General features: G+C 37.7%; 1 protein-coding gene across 1 annotated transcript; it reads left to right on the top strand.

Moving 5' to 3' along the window:
- Window positions 1-339: 339 nt before the first annotated feature.
- LOC127453629 (amine sulfotransferase-like) lies at window positions 340-15,787 on the top strand. The gene is made up of 7 exons (XM_051720164.1): window positions 340-493; window positions 6,763-6,924; window positions 8,608-8,816; window positions 9,003-9,129; window positions 9,220-9,314; window positions 9,447-9,627; window positions 11,585-15,787. The coding sequence occupies exons 1-7, from the start codon at window positions 487-489 to the stop codon at window positions 11,713-11,715; spliced, it is 912 nt and encodes a 303-aa protein (XP_051576124.1). The 5' UTR covers window positions 340-486; the 3' UTR covers window positions 11,716-15,787.
- The last annotated feature ends 1,978 nt before the right edge of the window (window positions 15,788-17,765 follow it).

Below are 17,765 nucleotides of genomic sequence, written 5' to 3'. Positions count from 1 at the left end.
AATAAGTCATTTCCTATTAACTGTGTCACACTTTTTCAGTTTACTAAATATCCCTCAGATGATCAATAAAATGTATTAATTCATCCATCAGTTATGACATAAGTCTGAACCATAGATGTGATTGTATGAGCATTCTGATTACAAATATGGCTGATTACAATAGGTTTTCAGAGTTTCTTTCCAATACAGATTGATTTATTTGATTAATTGAACTATTGGCTCGTTTTTCATTGGTTTACTATTGTAGGCACATGTTATCTGTTGCCATTTCATAGCCACAACTTTTCAGTGGTCAGCGCATGTTTGTCAGCCTTTGGCCTCTTGCTTTAGGCAATCAGAGTAAACCATTACCGTCCCACCCCGCCCTGTCAGTTTCCTGACAAAATGTTTGTTTTGCCAAAAATACACTTCCTGATTTAATCGGGTTATTTGACAACCTTAAAGTCAACAAAGAGTGATCTGACTGTAACTCCAGAGAGGATAGAGATGGCAGGTAAGTGGATCGCATTGCAGTTGAACTGATTTGAAACGCTTCTATGCGTAATGCATAACAAGGTTGTTTGCTTTGGGCTTCACCATCATCGTCACAGTTCTAATTTTTGGTCTGTTTATGATTGTGTTTGATCACGACACTGACCGAGGCATAAAGGGACTTTGACCGAGGTCAATGGAAAACGAATGCCAACTTTAAAAACATGCCAGAAAACCTGTCATGGGGAATCCTGACATGTAATGCAATAGGAGCCGTTGGATAGGTTTGTTGGATAGAGTTTTAAAATGTTTAAATTTTTGTGTTGTGTTGTTTTGGAAACAAAGCGTGGGCTGGAGATGACGCAGAGAGAATAACCTTCTACAGAGAATTCAAAATATGTGTGTGTGTGTGTGTGTGATTATCTTAAAATAAAAGTTCTTGATGTATTTTATATATATAATATTTTTTTTTTTATACATGGGACCAACACTTTACATGTTGCGTTTATATTTTTGTTCAGTGTAATATATATATATATATATATATATATATATATATATATATATATATATGTGTGTGTGTGTGTGTGTGTGTGTGTGTGTGTGTGTGTTTATTAAACTGTTAAAAAACAATTTCATTAAAAAAAAAAATGATTTATTTAAACCCAACTTCCAAGGCATTAATTATAATAAATCATAGATAAAAATAAACGAAATATATTCAAAATCATAATTTATAGAGTATTTTCTATTGGGAAGTAGTTGTCCCTAACCCAAATTTTAACTTATGTAACATAATACTTTATATTTTTTTAAAGATCTTTTTGATTTAGAAAATCAAATCAATCTTTGAAAAGATTTAGATTGTGTTGAGAGTTTAATTTTTAAATAATTAAACTTTTTTTTTTTAAATGTTGTCCCATATTTCCATGTCACTACCAAAACAAAAAGTTTTAGTCTAAACCCCTCCATTTATTTCCCTGTCATAGCTGTATGGTGAGTTAGAATCCATCTAGTGAGTGACGATCTCTGAAGCCCTTTAGAATCACGGCAGCAGTTTTATTGGCAGATAGCGCTTGATGTTCCGCACTGATGCACACATCATTGCGAGCATAAAAGATGTAGCACAGAGTTCATCTGATCAGAAATTTCTCCTCAGGGTAGAGATAGACAGGCAAGAGCTAAAAAGTGCTATGGATGCCCAATCTCCTTTTATCATTGATTTCTGCACACCTTCACAGCGAGTGGATTGCTTTCTTCTTCCCTGTGGTGCTCCGACGAACAAGCTAAAGCTACGCTTTGCCATTGAGCCTACACATCTCAGCGATCACATTTAGCAGTGACGTCGAAGAAGCGGACGCTATGTCAGTCGCAATGTCTGAAGGTCAGGCTTGGTCTCAATCAGTTGAGTTGGCCGATATTTTTCCCCAAAGGGGAGGAAAACTGTGTAAAATCTCTGATGCTGAATTGAATCAGGTCCTCTCTTGGGCAGCCTAAAAGCTCCAGTTTGAGTGGCCCACCCCGAGTGCACCCAAGCATTCTCGGCTCGATTATCGGTTTTACCCGAGCTGGTGCAACTTCGTGTCCCTGACCTGTTAAAGAGATGGATGTGAACCTCCAGGATCCCGAGTCATTCATGGAGTTGTGTTACGCCAGTGACATGGTGCTCAGAATCAAAATCACTGCCCAAGCCATTGGCAGATTAATGAGTAGCCTGGTGTCTGTGGAGCATCATCACTGGTTAAACCAGAGATATGCGACAAAGACAACGCTGTGTTTCTTGATTCCCTGGTGTTTCAACAGGGCATGTTCGGTGATGCCATGAGTGTCTCCCAAGAAGCCAGTGGTTAGGCCTCAGCAGCCTTATCCCAAGCACAAGCCCATGCTTCCAAGAAGCCCTTGACCTAGCAGAAAGCCTCCTTCCGGGCAAGAACAATGTTCCTGATGGCACTAGCTCTACATATGAGTAATCATGTGGTTAATACCAGATGGGAATAAGTATAGTCTGGGAACATATATGAGTATATAGCAGGAAGACTCCTCCTGGGCATGGGCAATGTTCCTGATGGCACTAGCTCTATATATGAGTAATCATGTGGTTAATACCAGATGGGAAAAAGTGTAATTTTAACCTTTCCACAACGGTGGTTGGAGAATAGGTTTTATTTTTAAGGTGAGTGCTTGTGACTTAGAGGGGAAATATAATACAGCTTAGATATAGTGGCTGTATAAAATATAACTGGTAGCCTACCCGTAACAGGTTTTTTTTTTTTTTTTTTTTTGGGCTTAGCTGCTGAATATAAAAGCGTTCTAGACAGAGAGGATTGTGAAATGATGGATGCCATGTCTAGGTTGTAAAACCTCACGAACATGCTTGGCAGCAGGATGGTCTTCCCAAAATATATGTCTTGTAAGGATACCCAGTTTGTCCATGCCCATGAGGATGCCATGCCTCTAGTTGAATGCACTTTGACCCCAATAGGGCAATTCACGCCTTGTGATTTGTATTTGAGGGCGATCGCATCAACAATCCAGAGAGAGAGCCTTTGTTTGGAGACAGACATTTTGTCAACGTGCGGGGAGCCAGAGACAAACCGAAAGGAAGAACTTTGAATCGATACGCAGTTTCCTTGAACGCGAATCTGAAGAACCGCCTCTGTCGTGAGCAATTGGTACATGAAAGTACGCATCCTTCAGGTCTATCGATACAAATGGTCCTGTAGATGGATGTGTGAAAAGATCGGTTTCAGAGTTATCATTTTACATTTATTTACATTTATGCATTTGGCAGACGCTTTTATCCAAATCAACTTACAGTGCATTTATTACAGGGACAATCCCCCCGGAGCAACCTGGAGTTAAGTGTCTTGCTCAAGGACACAATGGTGGTGGTTGTGGGGATCGAACCGGCAATCTTCTGAGTTACCAGTTATGTGTTTTAGCCCACTAAACCACCACCACTCTTGAACAATTTTGAATGGGCACTTCACAAGTGCACAATTTAAACGTCTCGGGTCCAGAATGGGCTGTAGCCTGCTGCTTTTCTTTTGAATGAGAAAGTAGCAGCTGCAAATCTTGCTGTGGGCATCGCTGCCCGGGAAGGTCTCTGTCGTGTTTTTGCTAGGAGACTGTGAATTTCTGTGCATAATACTGGCGCATCCCATGGTGGGACCACAGACAGCAGAACGTCATTGAAGCGGGGAGGCCAGCATACAAACTGAATCGCATAGCTGTGTTCTATTGTTTTCAACACCCAATTTGACAATTTTGTACACATAGCGAGATAGTGGGCTTATTGATTCGCTTACTACAGGGGACAGGGCTACGTGTGTCGTAGGGAAGCGGTTGGCCATGATATGTGGGGTGTGATAAACTGATACACCCATGAAGGCTCGCCACACATCTGCCGCTGCTCGCCACAGGGAAGCGGTTGATCAAAGTGTGTGTGTGTGTGTGTGTGTGAGGGATGTGAAGAGGTGAGTGCTCTTTTATTGAGAAAGTGTGAGCATCCCGTGTTTTTATAACGGGTGCTTTTCTCTTTTTTGTGAGAACATGCTTTACTTGAGCAGTACACACACAAGCTGTATTTACAATAACAACATCCCGTTCCTGACAAACTGCAGTGGGGAAGATCTGGACCGCAAGAAACTGCAGGCTCTGGGCTCCTCTTCACGGGGCTGGACTCTTCAGGCACTTCAGGCTGTCCAGGGGGGCTTTATCTTCAGTGTGTGGTTCACGCTGAGATGGCAGGTGTTTTCTTTTGGGCCACAGTTTACACAGCTTCACTGCCGGCTCTGTGACGACTCTTGGTGGCTCTTGAGCAGCAAGAAAGGGGTTCTTTGATGGCTGCTGACCAGAGGTAGGGTGGGAGTGGGCCGGGTAAGAGGCAGTGTTGCTCTTTTTGGCTGTGCCTGAAACTGGTTTTGAGCCACGATGAAGCGCTCGGAAAGTCCTTCTATGCCACTGCCAAAGAGGCCCTCAAGTGACACTGGTGGGTCGAGGAAGGTGGCATTCTCCGCGTCATGCATTTCCGTGAGAGTTAGTCAAATGTGTCGATCCAGAACCAGCATATTGCCCATCACTTTGCTGATGGTTTGAATAGTAGCCTTTGTAACTCACAGTGCCAAGTCTGTCATGGTGCAAAGATCTTTAAATGTTTCTGGATTGGGGCCTTGCTCGTCCAAACTCTTGGGGAGCTTAGCCTAAAAGACCTGGAGCACCGCCATGCTGTGGAGTGCTGATCCAGCTTGGCCCGCTGCCATGTATGCTCTTCCAGCCAGTGCAGACGTCAGTCGTCATGGCTTGGAGGGATGTGCATGGTGGAATTTCAGTTCCATGGCAGAGGTGGGCTGCGATCTGCGTGTGCGCAGAGTAGGGTGTGAGCCAGGTCTTAGTGAGCTCTGGGTGGACCTCTGGAAATAATGGAGTGTTTCTCCTGGCCGCAATCTGCTGGCAACGGCCGGACTGCAGAAACCACTTGTTGAGGCGAGTCCTTTCTGGCTCTTCGGGAGGGGACTACTCAAGGCTGAACTCTTTAACTGTCCTCGTGAGGACACGAAGAAGCTCCTTATCTGTGGAGTGTGCATGCTTCTATCCCTCGCTGCATCTTCCTCCATGGACCGCTTGCTTGAGGCTGTGAGTGACACTGTGTCAACTCCATCGTCAGACCCGCCAAATGTGATTAGACCATGCGCTCCCTCTGAGGGCTGGAGGTCATCACACTAATAGGGCAGAGGTGGGAACGCTATATCTGATGCTCGGGAGTCTCGCAGGGCTTGCGCCACCATGAGGTCCTCCTTGGATTCTTCCATGTCCACCTCGTGGCTCCGCCATGTCTCCTCATTTGGGACTTAACACAGAGGAGGTGGATGGGAGGGTGCACAAGGCTGGATCATCCCTCAGAACGAGGGCTATCCTGGAGTGAAGGGTCTTGAGATTCATGCTCTCGCATTGAGGGCAGTCTGTCTCCATGAGAGCTGCTTCAGCAAGGGCTCGGCCCAGGCAGCGAATGCAACTCTTGTGTTCGTCTGACGGTGGGATGTGCCGCTCACACATGGAACACTTATGGAACGACAACTTGAAAAGACGCGAATGTGCAAGTGACTCTTGTAGTATAATAATATATATAATTATATAAAGGACACAGTTTAACTCCAGCCGCTGTAAGTGTATCTCGACGACAGAGAGGTTTTACTAGACAAAGTCAATGTTCGTAGTCGTGAAGGAAGAAAAATTTTAAGTAATGGTGATTGAGCACCCGCTTATATAGGCTGACTACGTGCCTAAAGGGGCGGATATATATATATTTATATTTATTTTATTTTTTTTATTTAGGGAATATGTTATAACCTTGCAAACAAAACATTGTGGTCGCTACCAAAACACCTGGAATTATTAACTAAAATTTTATGATAATGATTGATTGTTAAATTTCATAATTGTGAAAATCTTCCAGAAACAATTCAATAAAACATACTCTTTAGAGGGGGCATGGAAACAAATATAATCCTTAGTATTATAATGTTTTTCTGTGTTTAAGTAGTGAAAAAATCTGAGAACATTCTAAAAAAAAGTCTGAAAATACAATATAAAATCTGACTACTTTTACTAGATATGTGTACCTATGATGTGGTACAATATGGACAAAGTTCATAGGGAATAAAATAAATAAATAAATTCATTTCAACAGTATTAACACTCAGCACTTTATTAGGAAAACCTGTAAACCTATTTGTTCATGCGATTATATAATCAGCCAATCATGTGGCAGCACTGCAGTGCATAAAATCATGAAGATACTGGTCAGGCACTTCAGTTAATATTCACATCAACCATCAGAATGGGGAAAAAATGTGATCTCAGTGATTTCGACCACGGCATGATTGTTGGTGCCAGACAGGCTGGCTTGAGTATTTCTGTAACTGCTGATCTCCTGGGATTTTCACGCACAACAGTCTCTAGAATTTCTCCGAATGGTGCCAAAAACAAAAAACATCAGTGAGCGGCAGTTCTGCGGACAGAGACACCTTGTTGATAAGAGAGGTCAACGGAGAATGGCCAGACTGGTTCGAGCTGACAGAAAGGCTACGATAACCACTCTGTCGAATTGTAGTGAGCAGAATAGCATATCAGAATTCACACACGTAGAACCTGGAGGGCTACAACAGCAGAAGACCACGTCGGGCACTTTATTAGGACCATAGTGTTCCTAATAAAGTGCTCAGTGAGAGCAAATGAGAGCAATACATTTATGTATGTAATTTATTTCTCTTTTGGTCTGTCCTGGCACAGAGTGTTCAAGTCAGAACTGTGGTGAGACCCCTGATTATAAATTAGTCCCTCACAGGGGATTTAACTTGATATCTGGAATCCACTCTCCTGAAGAAGTGGATAAAATTCAGAACTGGGAGATTCGAGACTCGGACATCTTTGTCATTACGTACCCCAAATCAGGTATGGTAGAAAAAATGAGCAGCCTCATGTTTTTCTTAAAAGTGATCCTTATTTCACTTTGCAATATGAATAATGTTAGCTTGTAAAAATTTACATGTACTGTACATCTTCTGTGTTTTGCTGATAAAACTGTACTGCTATCTCAACTGTAGCCTACTTGGGTTGGCTTTAACTCAGATAAGCATAATAACAATACAACAAAATCCAAGCTTTGTAACCTTCCTGTCACTGAGCCTTCTTCATGAGACATAATCAGAAGGAATTTATGTGTAAATCTGTGGAAAGCCATTCTTACATAAATTGTCCCATTGAATTGATGTGTCAAGTTTACATAAGAAATGCTTTTAAGAACAGTTTACACAGAAATTCGTTGTGCTAGTTTTTCATGAACAATGCCCATTATGTTTATCTGAGTGTACATCTATCCAGTTCTCTGTGGATGTCTATGAACCTCTTTTTACACTGCAATTTTCAACAGAGTGCTCAAACGCTTATCAAACATTAATACATAAATAAACATAAACACATTAAAATTGGCACCAGCTGGTATCTTAAATAATAAAAAAAAAATGCACCTTAATTGTCTGCATGTTAAAACCTCCTGAGACCAGAGCATGACTGCTGCATGCATTTCCCTTTTTGATTTGTAACTAGTAGCACCTAATAAACACGCAAACATTTTTTTAAATAAACAAAAATAAAAAGAATAAATTCTAGAGCAAAGAGTTTTCCTAAATATTGATGGCAACATATGTGGAAAGCAGGACTAATTTGTGACATTTTAAATAATACCAAGCTATAGAAAGTCAGTTTTTTTTTTCCACATTGTTTATGTTTCTAGGAGTTGGTTGTGTCATGTTTAGTCTAGGAGTCATGTTTTTGAGATGTTACAGACATTACATAAAAACATTTGCATAATTAATTCTGATTCAAAGTAATGGCCAGCATCATCCAATCACTGCCAACCATGTTCTCCCTTACTCCCTATTTAGTGAATGACTTAACCTCCAGTGTGCTGTCTGTCTGCACTGGTCTCAGAAGAGTTGAAAAACACCTTATTTTCATCCTAACTTCATATAAAGCAATTAATAAAATAGTTTCAGCTTTTGGACAACCCATTGATTCTCAATGTGATACTGGACATTATATATAGGATTTCTGAGGAAAAATGTGCTAAAGAACACGTTAGTGTACATTGTGTTTAGCAGAGTGGCATTTCACGACAAATCGCAAAAATTTTTTACAAATTGCATATTGGATGAAATTAGAGACTCTAATCTCGTCACTCAAACAGGTTTCAATACAAAAACTTAATTAGGTTTCTTACCAGATGTTGTTTTGTTGTCATTTCTCTCAAAGACAAACTCCGCTGTGGTCAGCGCCATGTTGTTTTGTCACATTACTCAAAGTTTAACCCTTTACTGACAGCCCAGAGTCTCCTGAACTGAGATCAGTCGATTTAAATTAATGTGTTGCATATAGCGAAGCTAACATACAACGTCCACGTGGGGTCGCACAAGGTTAAAGGCTATTTTCCATGTCATATTCCATGCTAAATTTGGAAAAGCCCTAAACGATGTTAATCAATAGCCTTTTGATCGTTTATCGGCTGTTGCTTTGGCATTTATCAACAGATTTGTGAATCTGTAAATATGTTTTTCTTTCTTTGGGTTGCCTTTGTAGGCACAATTTGGTTACAGCAAATCCTCAGTCTAATTGAGGTTAAGGGAGATGTCACAGCAACAAATGATCAGCTGACTTCTGAGCGCATTCCATGGATTGAACTGATTGGCAGTCAGACAAGGTTTGATTCTGCCCCCTCTCCTAGGATCCGTGTATCTCACCTTCAGTACAAATTCATGCCACTTGGACTCAAAAACAAGAAGGGCAAGGTGAGTTTGATGCCAGTGCTTCTATACTATTTATGCTTTTCGTAAAATAACAAGAAAGTCTTACTAATATACTGAATATTTATGATTACTGTTGTCTCATTACAGTGTTACTGTACAGTTGCAATCTCCTTAGAGTTTATCTTTTTTTTTTTAAATGATCTCTTTGCTCCACGTAATGACTCATAGGTCATCTATGTGGCCAGAAATCCAAAAGATGTTTTGGTGTCCTATTTCCATTTTCACAAGTATGCTACCATGCTGGAGACTCCGAAAGACTTTGAATCATTTTTTGAGAAATTCATGGAAGGAAATGGTAAAAACCCTCTCTATTGTCTCCCATTTCAATCAAAGTATTCTACACCATATGACCACCAATAGTTAACAAATTTGATTCATGTTTCAGTTTATGGTAATTGCTGGTTTGAGCATATCAAGACTTGGTTTTCCAACAAAGAAGAGATGAACTTCTTGTATATTACATATGAGGAAATGATCAAGGTGTGGTTAATTTTCTTACTTGATAAATGAGATGTAGATAAAAGAGCAGAGGAGGATAATTTTAAAGAAATGTGTCAGTATTTTATTTTACTCAAATATAGCTTGTTTACTCATCAAGTGTCATTCTTGCAGGATTTACGGTCAGTGGTTGAAAGGATCAGTTCGTTCTTGGGGAAGAGCTTGACACCACAGCAAGTGAATGATGTTGTACAGCACAGCACTTTCAAAAATATGAAGAACAATCCTCAAGCCAATTACAAGCTGGTTTCCCGCAGCCTACTGAACCACCAACAGGGGTCATTCCTGAGAAAAGGTATATAATTAGGGGTCAAGCCTCGAAACACTGTCGTTAGTGTTCTTCTTTTTTTTTTTTTTTTTCTGCCATGGGAGTCTATGGCAGCCCATAGAACTGTTCGCAGGAAAGTTATGAAATTTTGCACACCACTAGAGGACAGTCTGAGCTGATACTACAGCAAATTTGGAGTCTGTAACTCAAACCCTTTAGCACTACCAACAGGTCAACCTTTCACTCATGTTTACGCTAATAACTTTTGAACTGTAATTCCTAGAGACAAAATTTCCGCCATTTTGAATTTTTCGCTACTTCTCCTAACATTTTTGTCCAATTTCCACCAAAATTGTTTTAAAGCGATCGTGAGATAGAGCTACACAAGTTATCACTTTTTTTCGATGTTTGAAATCGTTGTTGAGAAATGGCTTCACGAATTTGATGGCGAGTACGCCAAAATGGACTTCATGCTGTATCTCCACAACACTTTGACAGATAGTGACAAAACTTGGTATGTGTCATCGCCATCATGCCTTGAGGTCACCTGCAGCGTTTCGCCACACTGCGCCCTACTGGTCAGGAGATAGCAAAAACAGATATTTTGGCTTATAACTCTTGAACGCTTTGGCCAAAAATTATAAAACTGGTCTCTTTAGATTCAGTGAAACATTCCGAGTCAAACGATACCCAAGTTTCCCATGTCGGCCATTTTGGGTGTCGGCCATTTTGAATTTTGTCGCAAAATGCTGTATTTTATGAACGCATTGGCGTATCATTGCGAAACTTTGTATGTGTCATCAGGACCATGCCCTGAAGGTGCCTGAGAAGTTTGGGTCCAGCACCAGCTAGTGGTGGAAAAATGATTTTTTTAACTTTGTGAACGTATAATTTTTAGTGGCGATGGTCTATTTTCACAGGACTGGTCTCGTTAAGTTCGGGAGGACTTGCCGATCTCAACGATACCATATTTGCTGTGGTTTGCCTTATGGCCTGTTGCCACTTCGAAAATAGTTCCGAAACTACTTTAGCAAATTGCTTCAAAGCCGTTCGTCCGATCGGAACTAAACCACCAAAATAAGAAGCGTCATTAGTAAATTTCTTAAGTTAATAGAGAATATGGCAAAATTTTGCTCGTAAATGCCAAAAACAGGCCGATGAATGTAGTCACTGCTTTTACGTAAATTGATATAACTCTTAAGTGAAATTAAATATTTTCACCAAATTTGACACTTATATAAGGGCTCAACCTGAGAACACACAGAAAAAGTTGCAGGGTTTGGCCATTTGGTTGCGCTATAACAGGGAACAATATGAAAGTGGCTCTAAATATAGAAACATTGGTCAGATTCATTTCAAAATTTGCATGCAGTGTCTTTGCATTCAGTGTCTTTGTGGGAGTTGCCATCATTCATCATGAGGACAGTTGCATATATTGAGAAACATGGCAGACATTGGACAATCTTCAACAAATTTGACACTGAGCACACCAAAATGGACTTGAGGCTGTATGTTTGCATTTTTGTGAGACTGGTCTTGTTAGATTGTGTGTGTCATGCAGAGAACAATGATACCATGGTTGGTCATAATTATGTAAATGTTTTTATTGTTGCTATTACTCTTATAACATTTGTCCAATCAACATGAAATTGAAATCTGCTGATTATTTGCAGACCATGCCTGAAAATATTAGCAAATAGATTTTTGTTGTTTAGAATTTTTTCACAAACAAATTTGAAAGTACCAAATTTATAAAAAATACCAAAGAGGAATTAAGGCTGTGCATTTGCTTAGTAAAATGAAAATATTTTAGGACCTTGCCCTGGGGGGTCATTGTGAATTCTGGATGCCCTGTAGTGACCAATAGCTAAATGTGCTTGCTTGAAATATTTCAATCAATTAGACAAACTGTTTTGTTTTTAATGTTTTTAAACCTGTTGAGTTTAGGTAAAACAGTTTAACTCCATTGCTTAACTCTGCACAGGAACCATTGGTGACTGGAAGATCTACTTCACTGTGGCGCAGAATGAGAGATTTGACAGAGTTTACCAACAGAAGATGAAAGACGTTCCTCTTTCTTTCATCTGGGATACAAGTGATCTCATCACATCATGATTTGTTTTTATTCACTTTCATCTTGTGTAACAACAAATATTTATGCCTATGGTTTAAATTCAGAAAGTGCGTACCCAAATAAATTAACCTTTTTAATATTAAGTATGAATGAAAATGCTTCAGTATTTGATACAAAATGAAGTAGGACTTGCTAGTACTTTGTCTAGGCCACAACAGGTGAATATAATGAAGCGATTGTAAACACCTTATTAATCAAATACCAAAATTCAGGATATTTACAATGGGAAGTCCAAGGCTGCACAGACATAGATAATCATTAAATGTCTCACTGCTGCAAAGTAATATAAGAGAAGCTGTTTAGGAAAAATGCTAAATAAAAGCTCACTCAATATGCAAACATATTTAATAAAAACCAACATATATCAGAAACTGAAAGGCAATAGTCTTCAATCAAATTTTATGAATTTCCATTTATTTTTTTATTTTTTATTTTTTGTAAACTGTTATAAAATATACTTCAGATGTGCTTGGACATCAACATTTCTAAACATTTTTTATATTTTGTATGGGCTTTTTGCTTATACACAGTATATACTGTATACATTATTTAGTACTGCCCCTCAGAAGCTACATAACTACAGCCAAAATAAAGGCTTACTAGGAATACAAGCTAATCTATATGGAAGCCCAGGAGTACCATTTACAAATGAAGGAATGAAGGAATAAATTATCAATCTATTAATTTGAAAATTTAAAATGTGAATAAACCAATTTATAAATGGACAAATAATTGACACATTTAAATGTGAATAAATAAACCAATTTAACACATTTAAATGTTTATTTAATTCATGTTTTAAAATGTACTTATAGCAATAAAACAGCACATTAATAAGTCATTTTTAAATGCACCGTTTAAATTGCGTTTTAAAAAGCATTTGGCAATTGCTTTTCTTCATTCATTTGCCAGTTGCTTTTCTTTATTATTTGACTTTTCCTTTTCTTTTACCATTTGTCAGTCCATACCAGCTGAAGCCCAGGAGTGCCAATTAAAAAAGAATGAAGGAATAAATTATCAATCTATTAATTTGAAAATAAAAACTTGAATAAGTCAGTTTATAAATGGACAAATAAAAAGACACATTTAAATGTGTTTATTTAATTCATGTTTAAAAATGTAATATTTAACAATAACATTGTGCATTAATAAATCATATTTATTTCATGTATAAATGTCATTAAATGTAAAAAAATTTTTTACATTAATGAGTCTTTTAAAAGCACCTTTTAAATTGCATTTTAAAAAGGTATTTGGCAATTGCTTTTCCTCATCCATTTTCCAAAGGCTTTTCTTTTTCGTGTTGCTTTTCCTTTTATTTTTATTTTCCTTTTCTTTCTCCAATTGAGAATCAAGTAAAAAAAAAAATGCCATTTGACTGTTGACTCTGAGAGCAACCAATGAACTTTCAACTCAGTTATAAGACACACCCCCTCTCCCATGTGCCACTCGAAGAAGATGTAAGATGGCCTGTCATTGGACGACTGTACGAGCAGTTTACATAATATTATTGGATCTGTGAATCCTGCATATCAGAAAGAGATGTGAAGCATAACAGAAGTTAATGGTGGCTCGTTCACTGTTGCTGTGAAATGCTAAACGTGGCCCTACCTGAGCATGTACAGTGATATGTGTTCAGGATGGGAGCTGGTAATCGTGATGCTGTCAACAGAACCAGCCTCCCGACCAGCAGCCCGAACTGAAACGTGCGCATCAACCGCCATTTGCCTCACCCTACTTCATCGCTTGAGGTACAGATGAAGAATACCGCCAGATTCTCTACTAAAACACCTCCATGAAGTTGGCACCCCATATAATTAAATCTTTACCAAATCTATACCATTCAAAAATGAACATTTGTGCTGGTTCGGTGTTTGAGATAATATAATTATTATTTTTTGGCTGTGTGACATCACTTTCCACACCATGAGGTCCAAACCATTGCCATTTGTTTGTGCTGATTTGTGCCATTAAAAGAAACACTGCAACTATTTCCCTTCCTTAGATATAGCAAGAAACTTTTCGGGAACAGTGACGTCACTCCAAATTGTTCTGTTCTTTTGTGATGATTTATGCCGTTAAAATTAATCTTGTATCTATTTCCTTTCCTTAGAAATAACAGCTTGTATTTGGGAGCAGTGACGTCACACTCCACCCTATGTGGTCCAAATCTCTCCGAACTGGTGTTGTTCGTTTGTGCACGATTTGTGCCGTTAAAAGAAACATAACGTTTTCCTTTGTGTTTAACAAGATAGATTTTGGGAGCCGTGAAATCACGCAGGCTAAAACCCATGTCAGTCACTCTCACCTGTCTCCATCGTTTGTGCTCGCTTCTTGTTTGTGCCGTGTTTGGTATTGTTGAACCATACATTTTTGGCAAAGATTTAATCTTTCACCCTTTTAAACTCAAACACATCTCTCTTTCTCTTTCAGGAAATATCAGATTTGGTCTGATATTTAAACCAGGGATGAAAACTACTCACCTTTCAGCTAAAGTCACCTTTTCTGAAGCTAATTTGCCCAAATTGTTTGGTAAAATTTCTAAATTGTCCTAATTAAAATCCCTTTAAATGGTTACTTTAAGCCTAAAAACTTAAAAAACTTTTAGAAAGTTATTCTAGATTTATCTACAGTAATAGCAAAACATAGCAAGATACAATACAAATCAAATAATATATCTTTTTAAAGTTAATAAATTAATATAGTAAATAAAATTAATATTAAGGACATATAAATATAAAATAAATGTAGCCTACACAACCATTCCAAAAGGACACTTAGTAAGTTTGTTTCTCATAAGCTTAGAACCTTTTGATCTAAAGGCTTAGGTCAAACACTTGGGAATATTTCTGTACTCGAAAATAAATTGTGCCTAATTATAGATGTCTATACAAACCTTTTATTTATTTGTTTTATTTATTTAAAAGTATTTTATTTTATTTTTTTAAGAAAAGTAGCCAACAAGTGTCCAGCATATGAAATCATTCAATACTGTTTAAAAAGCATCCCAGGATGCACCTGAAGTTGTCTGAGAAAATGAACAGAGTGTTCAGAGCTGGAATAGACAAAAGGCTACACTGAAGAAGTTCAAATAGAAGATGTTTCTGATTTCATTTGTTTTGGTCACTGCAGAATTTCCATACTTTTGTGTTACTTCTTAGTTTTGATGACTTAATAGCCTACTCTAAATTCTAAAATGTGCAGTAACAAATAATAAAGAATAGGCAAGTGTGATCAAACTTTTCTACAGAGTTCTAGTCTTACACTGAGGGGCCGTTCACATTGAGCACATTTTTGTGTCCATCCGTGCTGTTTTATAATTTATTTCAGTGTAAACGGGCACTATATAGACATCTTTGATGGCTTGTTTGTGGTTTTAGATGCCATGTCAAGTTAAAGGAGAACCTAAACTGTTCAACGAACATCTACGAGACACCTATGTGTTGCTCTTTTGTGGTGCTGCGTGTAATTTTAGTGCAACAACACCACATTACAGCATGTGAACAGCACCTAACATGATTTCAAACATGCTGAAATTTCAAACAAATATTTTGAATATTAGCTACCATATTGGCCTATGCAATTACACAAACACCGTCAATGCAAGTCGCCCCAGCTTCTAGCAGAATTAAAACGAATACAAGCAAATTCAGAGCTGAAAACTGTGGCTGTTTACTTGCAAAAAAATTCAGAATAATGAACCTATATAATCATGATGTACAGCTTTGTTCAGTAGTCTCACATATAGCCTATAAACAAATCATAATTTGCAGCATAAACAAAGACAATTTTTGTTGTTGTATTTATAGTTTGATGGGGTGAAAGATTAATCTTTGCCAAAAAATGAATGCTAATACCAATACAATACCAAACACGGCACAAACAAGAAGTGAGCACAAATGTTGGAGACAGACAGATTCATTAATGTACTCATCTATTGCTACAGTTAATGACATTTTAAACATGATGTAAATATGATTTATTAATGCACAATTTTATTGTTAAATATAATGACATTTTAAAACATGAACTAAATAAACACATTTAAATGTGTCTTTTTATTTGTCCATTTATAAATTGATTGATTTATTCAAGTTTTTATTTTTAAATTAATAGATTGATAATTTATTCCTTGATTTGTTTTTAAATGGCACTCCTGGGCTTCAGCTGGTATGGATTGACAAATGGTAAAGGAAAAGGAAATGTCAAACAATAAAGAAAAGCAATTGGCAAATTGATGAAGAAAAACAATCAGTTTAAATATCAAACACAGTTTAAAAGGTGCATTAAAAAATTACCTATTTATGTGCTGTTTTATTGCTAAATATAAGTACATTTTAAAACATGAATTAAACATTTAAATGTGTCTATTTATTTGTCCATTTAAAAATTGGTTTATTTATTCACATTTTTATTTTCAAATTAATAGATTGGTCATTTATTCCTTCATTCTTTTGTAAATGGCACTCCTGGGCTTCCATTATGCTATGCTTTGGGAGAAAATAGTTACAATTAATAATTGCAACGTGTGCTAAAAGCAATTCTGAACAGAGAATTTGTAGATCTATGCCACAATAAGCATGGCTCAATGCATATTGGTAATCACAACTCTTGGCAAACCAATCCTATTCAGAATTAGTAGGCCTACCAATGAGCTGAGTGGTGGGGGGAGGAGGGTGGGACCACTCTTGCTATGCAATTGGTTACAGACTTAAGTAAAGATACATTTTTAAGTCCTTTTTTTACTGTAAATCTCCACTTTTAAACAGCTCTCTGAAAAGTTATTTTTATTTTGTTTTTGGCATTCACCTTCTTCTTACATATTGCCACCTACTGGGCAGGAAGAAGAAATTATAGTAAAAAAGGACTTAAATACTGAAGGACCCACACCTATCAAATTGCTTCTGAAGACATGGATTTAACCACTGGAGTCACATTAATTACTTTTATGCTGACTTTATGTGTTTGTTTTTTTTTTAGCTTCAAGGTTTTGGACCCTGTTGACTTGCATTGTATGAACCTACAGAGCTGAGATATTCTTCTAAAAATCTGTGTTTGTGCTCAACAGAAGAAAGAAAGTCATACACATCTAGGATGGTATGAGGGTGAATAATTGATGAGAGAATTTTCATTTTTGTGTGAACTATTCCTTTAACAGTATAAAAATGATCCAAACAGAAATATGTAGATTGGAGGGAGCTGGTCATCTGAAAAATCTGAAGGATTTTGTGAAATTCTGTATAATCTTTAGAGCCTCTTACTTTATCATCAACACAAGAAAGACAGTTGTAATAAAATGAAAATGTTTTATTTACAAAAATACAAACAAAAATAACTAGCAACAACTAATGGTACTAATATGCTAAAGGAGACTACGAATGGATAAAAAAATTGCATAGGATGGAAAGATGCAAGTGGTTGAGTTAGATAGCTATTGCAGAGTATGGCTATTATCTTATGTAAAAAAAGATAAACTGCTGTTTCTTTGTTAATTAATAAGATGAAGACCTTATCTCTAAACAAATAACTCAAAGATTATTTGCTAGACATTTGATTCACAGCTTATTCACTCTAAAGAACATTAGATAATCATAAACTGGTAATATACACTAATGCCAAGGTCAGTGCTTGATAGAGTGATGAGCTCAGTAAGAGCGACATCTTCCACTGATCACGCTGATCCGAGTTGCAGTGGGAAAGGAACTGGATTCCAATTCAACAGCCTTGAACATAAAGCGCTGAGAAATTCTGATCTCTTGGAGCACAGAGAGGGTCCTTACAATCTGGAACACACAGATGAAGCCCTGATGTTGGCACAAAAGTTCCTTAATCTGGAACATCCAGATGTAGGAAACTTGATGGAAGGGTTTCCATGTGAGAGCTTAACCTTGTCGCTGGCGTTTCTTTTAATGTCTCCCGGGTATGGGGTCACAAACTTTGTTGTATCTGTTGTTTCTTGACACTTGCAGCTAGAAATTCAGAACTTGATCAATCTCTTTCTGCCTCCTACCTTGCCAGCCGGAGACCCAGA

This window comes from Myxocyprinus asiaticus, chromosome 16, assembly GCF_019703515.2.
Source record: "Myxocyprinus asiaticus isolate MX2 ecotype Aquarium Trade chromosome 16, UBuf_Myxa_2, whole genome shotgun sequence".
Taxonomy (NCBI): domain Eukaryota; kingdom Metazoa; phylum Chordata; class Actinopteri; order Cypriniformes; family Catostomidae; genus Myxocyprinus; species Myxocyprinus asiaticus.
Note: the sequence above shows the minus strand (reverse complement) of the source record. Positions and strands in the feature narration are given on the sequence as shown.